Source organism: Ruditapes philippinarum, unplaced genomic scaffold (genome assembly GCF_026571515.1).
Source record: "Ruditapes philippinarum isolate M1 unplaced genomic scaffold, ASM2657151v2 ctg683_1_1_1_1, whole genome shotgun sequence".
Classification (NCBI taxonomy): Eukaryota; Metazoa; Mollusca; class Bivalvia; order Venerida; family Veneridae; genus Ruditapes; species Ruditapes philippinarum.
Genome location: NW_026861864.1, coordinates 20,794 through 30,796, shown reverse-complemented (window position 1 = coordinate 30,796; position 10,003 = coordinate 20,794). Strand labels below are relative to the sequence as shown.

Below are 10,003 nucleotides of genomic sequence, written 5' to 3'. Positions count from 1 at the left end.
TAAGAAAAATATTATTCCGTTTGTAATAACATTTTGAAATTTACTTAACATTAAAAATAAAATATTTCATTGCATAGTAGCAGAAAGTGCATCTATAAATTAGGTCCTGTTATCCTTATTTTATCATGGCAGACGATATAGATGACTTACTTGACGAGGTAGAAGATAAATTCGTTAAAAAATCTAAACCAGAAAAAAAGTCAACGCTTCCCAAAGTTAGACCAACAAGGTATTTTTAGATTACAACAGTCAGACAAGCTAAATTAAAATAAATTCACTGAATTCATTTGAGGCTGTATATTAAAGGCTCACTTGCGGGATTGTGTGAACTATTTTATTTACAGTAAATCGGTACAATTTCTTCACTGAAGTATTGTAAAAATGTAAGAACAATGTTCCTCTTTACATGTGTATTAAGATGTGTGACAGATTTGTATAGCAACTTATCATGCAAAAGTTATAGACAACATTAAAATTAATTAAAAAGATAGTAGAACTAAGAAATATTTTTTATTTTAGTTTTTCTTTAAAAAGTGTATGACACCTGGTACTGTACACTGATTAAAGTATCTAGTTGAGTTGTATCACTGTCTTAATTGGCTCAATATTGTGTTGTTAATTAATCCTTTTAACGTTTTTATTTATTTCAGACGAAGACCAGAAGATGATGAAATGGATAAACTTATAGAAGATATATGTGGAGAGAATGAACCAGAAGTGAAACTTTTTACTTTTGTGTTATTAGTATTTTTATGAAAATATGAGATCCAGACATGCTTGGTAATGATTGGGAAAAGCACATCAGAGTTGGCTGCTTAATTTTATTCATTTTCTTGTGAAATCTTTTTAAGTCATATTTTAAAGAAGGGTAATTCCAGCACTGTACACACACATTACAAATAGAAAATACAAATGATAAATGTATAACTTGACAGACATATGTATAAACTGAAATGTTCTTTTAGATTTTAATTAACGGAAGATAGATAGGTTTTTAGAAGGATGTGCTAAGTATGTTTTTTTTCTTGCAGATAGAGTGCAATAGTGTTACAAAGGTTCCTGGCAAAACATCCCAGAGTCGGCCAGCAGTAACAAAGTTTGTTTATATAATTTTTACAATTCATATCAAATGTTAAAAGAGGCACCAAACATGATTTCCTACTGACAGCTCTTGTATTACTATCTGATTTGATGTAGTCTGCATTGAATTTATAAAATTATTAGTGACATTGGCTCTAACAATAATCTAAAGGCAGCTTAGATGCCCTGTAATCGGTTATTTCTTGCAGAATCTGTGAGCGTGCTAAGGCCACTAACCGTCTTTGAATTACTTCCTTACATGTAATAAAGAGAAATATTTTACAAGTGAATGAGATACATTTTAGTACCAAATAAACTTCAAAGTCTTGAGACCCAAGTTGAAAAAAAACTTTGAGATAGGAGACATACATGTATTTAAAGGTATTCTGCAATTATCATAAGTATTTTAATTAGTTATGAATATTATCCAGCTATGAATTTTTTAGGTTAAGTGTAATAATTGTCATTGGAATCTTCTTTTCTACAGTGTTTATGACTGTGTGTATTGGTGTATTGTTTTAGGTGTTTTCCATTGTGTATTGGTGGATCATCAGTGAGTAAAGGGCATGGAAACAGTGTAAACAAACGGTGAGTTCTAGTGTGTTGTGAGCATATTGTAATTTTGAGTTTTGTTATGGAATTGTAAATACTTTTAAATTGTTGAAGTATTTATATATTACAAACTGTGCATAAATGGAATATTACACTTAGCAGGCATTTACACACCTTTGGGCATACCCCCCAGAAAAAAAACCACAAATAAATCCTGCTCTATAAAATTTTGGCACTTGAATCCTTTTATAATTTTCCAGTAGGTTTAGGTTAAGTGTTCCAGTTAGGGGCCAAAAGTTAAAGGATTTTGATTTCTAATTAATAGATTCAGTTTGTCCATTTTTCTGTCATTGTTTCCAAATAGCAGCATTTGCAACACTACTATTTCAATTCTTCTTTGCAGTCATGTGAAAAATTATTTCTTTCAGTTCACAGGTCCAAAAAAGTGACAAATAAGATTTTAGTCAATTACTTACAACAACAAGAGCCATGTTAACATGGCCATCCCCCATCGAATGTGTTTGCTCATTTAAAAAATGTACTGTATATGTAGTAGAGCAGAATAATTCAATTTTAAAAGGTCTTTGGTAATGAAAACTGATGGCTGAAGTGATTACAGATTTGAAACCTATGTGAATACTGATGGCTGAAAATAACAAAGGGCAATAGCTGAAAAATTATGCAAGGTAGCGTTATCATTCTGTGTGCTGCACTCCTCCTCAATGAGATCTATCCACCTATGAAGTTTCAAATTGATACCTGTACTACTTTTTGAGATAAACTCTGGACAAAAAGTATGAAAAGTTACAAAGGGCAATAACTCAAAAATTATAAAGGATAGAGTTATCATTCATGCGCACAGCATTTCTTCTTAATAAGATAAATCCACCTATGAAGTTTCATGTTGAAATCTCAAAGACTTTTTGAGTTATGCTACTCTCAGGTGAAAAATTAAGTATGAAAAATAGCAAAGGGCAATAACTCAAAAATTATGAAGGGTAGAGTTATCATTCTTGTGCACTGCACACCTGAGTGTTTCATGTTGATATCTCAAAGGCTTTTTTAGTTATGCGCTGGACAAAAATTAAGATTGAAAAATAACAAAGGGCAATTACTAAAAAAATTATGCAGGGTAGAGTTATCATTCTCATGCACTGCATTCCTCCTCAATATGATCTATCCACCTATGAAGTTTCAAGTTGATACCTCAAATACTTTTTGAGATATGCTCTGGACAACAATGTGGGACAGATGGATGGACAGACAGACGGACGGAGACTTTTTTTATATAATTATCACATTTGGAATAAAAACCATGTCACAAAAAGTAACAATATGACTTATTAACACAAAATACAGTATAATCTCTGCAGAGTGTCCCACTTCAGAGCAATTACCTCTTTACAACAATAGTGATATTTCTTCCCAAAGTAAAAGAGTTTAACCTTTCTAGAGCAACACCTCTTAGCAACAACCAAAATATGAGGGGCGTCATGACAAAACCAACATACTGCGTTTGCGACCAGCATGGATCCAGACCAGCCTGCGCATCCGCGCAGTCTGATCAGGATCCATGCTGTTCGCTATCAGTTTCTCTACTTGTTATAGGGTTTGTAAGCGAACAGCATGGATCCTGATCAGACTGCGCGGATGCGCAGGCTGGTCTGGATCCATGCTGGTCGCAAACCCATTATGTTGGTTTTGTCGTGACACGGCTCATATTTGTCTCCCATAGGGTGTTGCTCTACAGAGGTTATACTGTAAAGTATTGTATTGTTACATTATATAAAGTCAAAATCATTCTAAATGTTATTATCATCTCATAGAGACAGTAATAATGATGCTTCATACTTTATTTGTTATATATTTTTCAGGTCATGTGATATGTTGCGATGTACATCTTGTGACTTCAAGGTCGCCTCATTTGACGACTTTGACTGGGATTCCTCTACTGACTATTTATTTTTACGTAATAATGCTCCAGATTTTGAAAGATTAAAATCTAATTTGTCACGGAGAAAAGGTAAAATTACTATCATTTTGATTTATTTATTTTCTTTATAAAAATATGATAACTTAAATATGAAATATGAGGTAACTTGAATATGAAATATGAAACTGTGTAAAAAAAAAAACACTGTGATTTATTTTAAGAAATCATAAGAAAAGTTTCATTGATTTACATTATACATGTAACAGGTTTTAAAAAGAAGGTACAAACATGTTTTTATATGCACATGTATTGTAAATATTTTTAAAACTTTCACCTGTCAGATAAAAATAGTTTATCTTTAATTATCTGATGTATTTAAAAACCCCTGTCATTGATTTTGACACTAACATATTGCTGACATAAAAGTAATTAGTCATTGATCTGTACAATACTGTCAATAATACAATAGAATAGGGGAATTTAAACTTGTCATGAATACCTTTGAAAATTATCAATGCTCAGATTTTCAAATTGTTTGATGTCATTAGTAAATGCCATATATTATTCAAATGTCTTGTCCAACTCTAAGCTGAAAATTTGGCCTGTGGCAAAAGAATGTCAGTTTAAAGAAAATGAAATTTTAAAAATGGATAGATAAGAAATCTTAATTGTTACTTATTACTCCAAAAGAACACTCCAGATGTAAAAGTAACTGTATTGTGGTATATAGACAGTCATTCTATTGGAAATATAATAAAAGCAGGTTTATATCACACAAAGATTATGGTACCCCGGTACAATTCTAAAGGAAATTCAGTCCCTTTAAAGGACAAGAAGTGATCCACCTATCACTTATTTTAAACAGAGAACAGACAAGTACCAGTGCATTCAATTGCATTTAATGAACATATGATATTTTATTTAGTGATATAGGTCATAAAGAGATTTGATTTGTTTTATTCCATATTTGTATTATTATGAAACTCTGGCTCTTTCAGTAAGAAGCAAAATGCATGATATACAGTAACATATGAAATTTTATGCATGATCTGTAAAAACTGTTAAAATGTAGTATTTAGGTTATTTGCTACAACATTGGACAAACACATGTGTTCTTAATGATACCATGTTGTCATTATTTGCAATGTTACATTCAAAGACCTGTTTTTCCAACTCTAAATGGCAGAACAATTTTGTCTGAGCTGTTGTTACCTTTGTGCATGTTAAACACATTATTGATTATGTGTTATGATTATAAAAGAATTTAAGATTGGAATAAATTCTAACTGTATTAGCACCACTTTTTCAAAAAAAAGTGGTGCCATTGTTATGGCCCTTTTGTTGGCATTGGTTAAACCTTTTTGATAAGGTCCATTTTCTCAGAAACTTTAAAAGCTATACAGTTGATATACATATTTATTGTCATAAAGAGCGCCATTTCTACAGGGCAGATAATCTTAAACTTATTTTTTGCAAAGTTATGCCCCTTTTCAACTTTTGAGTTCTTGTCAGTTTAGACAGGTCTTGTTTTTTCTCAGATAATGGGGCATATTGGAATAAATTCTGGGCATTTTTTTATCCTTCTTCCAGGTTACACGACATATTGGAGTAAATTCTTGTGTTTTTTTTTCTTTCAGGATATAGGGCATATTGCTGCCAGTGTAGTCATATTGCTGTAAACACTCTTACTGATGTTAAACATTTACAAGTGAAATGGGTTTGTGGTCAACATTGATGTTTCTTTCATCCATAGAGATCATTGTAAATGTGCTGTTTAAATGAACAAGCATGTTTCATTTTTTAAATCAAGATTAAGTGACCATGTTATGGGTGATTATATGGACTAAAATACACTAGAGTTGATTTCTTTCAGGAACTAATGGTGTCTGGATTATAACATATCAATTTGAGACCATTTTGAAAAATATGGCTTATTTTGTTGTATTATTTTTTTTGTAATTCTTATTCATAACATCTTTGTTGTAATGTTAAGTTTTTATTTAGCTTGACTATTTGATGAATTATGGGACTTTCCTAACACACAAGGGTGTCAGTGATAGCGTAACACTTTGGTTAAAGTTTTACATGCAACTTCTTGTATATCATCTTATTTCATAAACCACTAAAGATATTTGTTGTAACTTCTCATATGTCTTTGAGATCACAATAGGTTACTATACAATGTCCTAAGTTTGACCTCTGTTTTTGACAGAATTATAGCCCTTTTTAACAGAATTATGGCCCTTTTTGTACTTACTGGTTAAAGCTTTGTATGCAACATCAATTTTTAAAACTAATAAAGGTATTACAATGTACTTGAAATTTAATACATGTCTTTAGATCATTAAAGGTCACTATCCAAGACCAATTGCTCTGACATGGAATTTGACTCATTTATGACCCTTTGTGAACTTCTGAAAATAGTTTTTATGTTTTGTGTTAAACATTAATCTTGAAAACTGAAAATGGTATTCACTTGAAACTCATTTTATCTGTTATCAATAGTAATTGAAGGTCTCTTTCCAAGATCTATAACTCTGGCCTAAATTTTGAATCCTATGTGGTCCATTGTGAAATAAAAAAAATCTTTAGTTAATATCCAAAACCTTGGGGGGGGATGAGGGGAGGCATTCATGCCCGAGTGGTTAAGGTTGTTGACTGCAAACCACTTGCCTCGCACTGACGGCTGTAGGTTTGTGATAAAGCTATCCAGCTAGCTTATGAAGCTTTTGACAGTTCTATTCTGGTGCCCGTGTGTACCTGAAATAATCCAGGGAAGGGCAGCTGATGTCTTCCTCCACCAGTAAAGCTGGAAAGTCGCCATATGACCTGTACTGTGTTGGTGTAATGTAAAACCCAATTAAATCCAAAAACATCCAAAACTTTCTTTGTTAATTCCTACATTATCCAGACTACTGTTTTACTATCAAGCATTCAGAATAGTCAAGTGTTCTGTCTGACTGATAGCTCTTGTCTCTTTTTTGTTTTCCTAAATTATTAGCTCACCTGAGCATGCTCAGGGTGAGCTTTTAGGATCGATGATTGTCCATCGTCCGTCCGTCGTCGTCCTTCCGTCATCTGTTCACATTTTGTTGTTAACACTCTAGCGGTCGCATTTTTGCCTCAATCATCATCAAACTTGGTCAGGATGCTTATCTAGTTGATAGCTCGGATGAGTTCGTACATGGGTCATCTCGGATGAAAAACTAGGTCACAAGAGCTAAAAATAGAAAAACCTTGTTAACACTCTAGAGGTCACATTTTTGCCTCAATCATCATCAAACTTGGTCAAGATGTTTGTCTAGGTGATAGCTCGGATGAGTTCGAACATGGGTCATCTCGGATGAAAAACTAGGTCACTGGAGCTAAAAATAGAAAAACCTTGTTAACACTCCAGCGGTCGCATTTTTGCCTCAATCATCATCAAACTTGGTCAGGATGCTTATCTAGTTGATAGCTCGGATGAGTTCGAACATGGGTCATCTCAGATGAAAAACTAGGTCACAAGAGCTAAATATAGAAAAACCTTGTTAACGCTCTAGCGGTCACAATTTTGCCTCAATCATCATCAAACTTGGTCAGGATGTTTGTCTATGTGATAGCTTGGATGAGTTCGAACATGGGTCATCTCGGATGAAAAAGTAGGTCACCAGAGCTAAAAATAGAAAAACCTTGTTAACACTCTAGAGGTCACAATTTTGCCTCAATCATCATCAAACTTGGTCAGGATGTTTGTCTAGGTGATAGCTTGGATGAGTTCGAACATGGGTCATCTCGGATGAAAAAGTATGTCACCGGAGCTAAAAATAGAAAAACCTTGTTAACATTCTAGCAGTCACATTTTTGCATCAATCATCATCAAACTTTGTCAGGAAGCTTGTCTAAGTGATAGCTCGGATGAGTTGGAACATGGGTCATCTCGGATGAAAAAGTAGGTCACTGGAGCTAAAAGTAGAAAAACCTTGTTAACACTCTAGCGGTCACATTTTTGCCTCAATCATCATCAAACTTGGTCAGGATGCTTATCTAGGTGATAGCTTGGATGAGTTCGAACATAGGTAATCCTGGATGAAAAACTAGGTCTCCTGAGCTAAAAATAGAAAAACCTTATTAACACTCTAGAGGTCACAATTTTGCCTCAATCATCATCAAACTTGGTCAGGATGTTTGTCTAGGTGATAGCTTGGATGAGTTCGAACATTGGTCATCTCGGATGAAAAACTAGGTCACAGAAGCTAAAAATAGAAAAATCTTGTTAACACTCTAGTGGCTACTGTTTTGATCCAAATATCCTGTAAATTGGTCTGAAAGTTTGTTTTGATGATTTCTAAGTCAAGTTCAACAATGGGTCATCTTGGATGAAAAACTAGGTCACACCGCCCAAATATGGAAAAACATTGTTAACATTCTAGTGGTTAAATTTTCTACTCAATTATCATCAAACTTGGTCAGGATGCTTGTCTAGGTAATTGCTCGGATGAGTTCAAATCCCATGTGAAACTAGGTCACCGGAGCTAAAAATAGAAAAATCTTGTTAACACTCTAGTTGCTACTGTTTTGATCCAAATTGGTCTGAAAGTTTGTTTTGATGATTTCTAGGTCAAGTTTGAATATGGGTCACCTGGGTAAAAAACTAGGTCACACTGCTCAAATATGGATAATCCTTGTTAACACTGTAGTGGTCACATTTTTGACTCACCTGTCATGAGACTTGGTCAGAATGCTTGTCTAGGTAATTGTTTGGATGAGTTTGATGGGTCAGGTGAGCGATCTAGGGCCATCATTGCCCTCTTGTTTTATAATATTTTGAAACTAAAGGTGAAAGGATGTTTAGTTATTGTTGAAATCTTTACATGTGATTTTGTTAATATCCGTCCAACAAAAAACGAAATGTAAAAAAAAAAATTTAAAAAAAACAACCCCCCCCTAAAAAAATCTTAACTAAACAAGAGGCATGAGTTACTGGAATGTTGATGTTCAGCTTCAAATTTGTGAATTTTTAATTTGTAAATTTTTACAGAACTTTGAGTATAGTGATTTATTTCATATAAAAATTTTGCATACAATTAACTAACATCCGTCTTAATTAGGTAATCAAGCTGAGGTGAAAGGGCAATAACAATTATCATATTTTGATATATAATGTGCAGATTTTAACTATTTAATTGCTGTATTTCCTGAATGTACTTGTCCCACTGCCATCATGAAATGGTCCAATATCAATTATGTAAATTAACAAAAAATTGTTTGCCTTTATACTGGTAATGACATTCCATTTTTGGTTTCAGCATTGTTGCAGTAATAAGACATTCCTTCAAACTTTAACTTTTATAAACTTTATCTTTTAACATATTTGACAGTATAATAAATTCATTTTTTTTGTTACAATTTTACATCAAGTTATTAAACAAGCAATTTAATTTATAAACTTTCATAAACCCATTTTCTTACCCTGTCACCGTGTTGTTTCAAGTCTTGCCACATTATCGGGTACCTCTCGTTAATTTCATAATGAGATTTTCTTCATTACACAAGGAATTTATGCACATGGTCTGATCTGAAGTGGACTGGTTTATTTTGTTCATATTTTTTCTTCTTCTTTTTTTTGTATTGTACAGTTTAAATGTATTGTATTGCACAGTCCAGACTTTCATGGAATAAGGACATGTACATTTAGTACATGAGGTTTTTAAGTCAATAACAAAAAGTGTGAACATTTTTGCAGATGATTATTGTATGGGAAACAGTGTAATAATTATTCTACTAATAATTTTTGATAAAGCTTCTTATTTTCTTTAAAGAGAACAGTTACTTTGAGATTCTTTGTAGTTTAGGTGGAGGTATACATATTTAATACATTTAAGTTACTTGTAAATTTTTAAATTTCACAGCCGATTTGTTCTTTATAACTTTGAAAAGTGAAAATATGCAGTTTTTGTTTCAATAATGGATTTATTTCACCAATACTGGTTTGAATCAACATTATTTACATATCAAATCTACATTAATTTTGTTATAATTTAACATATCCGGATGTTGATTGAGATTATTGTTGATAAATATGCATTAATATATTTGGTAGACTTAAGATCATATGTATTGTTAAAGCCAAAACTGTAAATGCTTTTTAGGCATTAAAATATTAAATCTATGTTTATAGACTTTGTTAATTCTTTATTTATTAGCTCAATTGAGCACCATGTCTCAAGGTCAACTTTACCTATAGTTCTGTGCTCATAGTCTGTGGTGTGTTGTTAAGTGGTTTCCTGAACCAATAAGCCAAGTGGCAGCATAGCCGAAAAGATGAACATGTTGGACTAGTAATCTAATCTGTAGCTGTGTGGGTTTAAACCCCCATCAGGGGCAAGCCATTTCAAGAAACTTTATACTAATTGCTCAGTAATGGTTGTTTCTAGGAACAGATTTGAATGTGTTTAT

At 32.8% G+C, this 10,003-nt stretch overlaps 1 protein-coding gene across 1 annotated transcript; it reads left to right on the top strand.

Moving 5' to 3' along the window:
- The first annotated feature begins 32 nt into the window (after window positions 1-32).
- Window positions 33-8,484, top strand: LOC132717159 (cilia- and flagella-associated protein 418-like). The gene is made up of 6 exons (XM_060700567.1): window positions 33-229; window positions 651-717; window positions 1,032-1,096; window positions 1,603-1,668; window positions 3,507-3,655; window positions 5,203-8,484. The coding sequence occupies exons 1-6, from the start codon at window positions 126-128 to the stop codon at window positions 5,298-5,300; spliced, it is 549 nt and encodes a 182-aa protein (XP_060556550.1). The 5' UTR covers window positions 33-125; the 3' UTR covers window positions 5,301-8,484.
- Window positions 8,485-10,003: the final 1,519 nt, after the last annotated feature.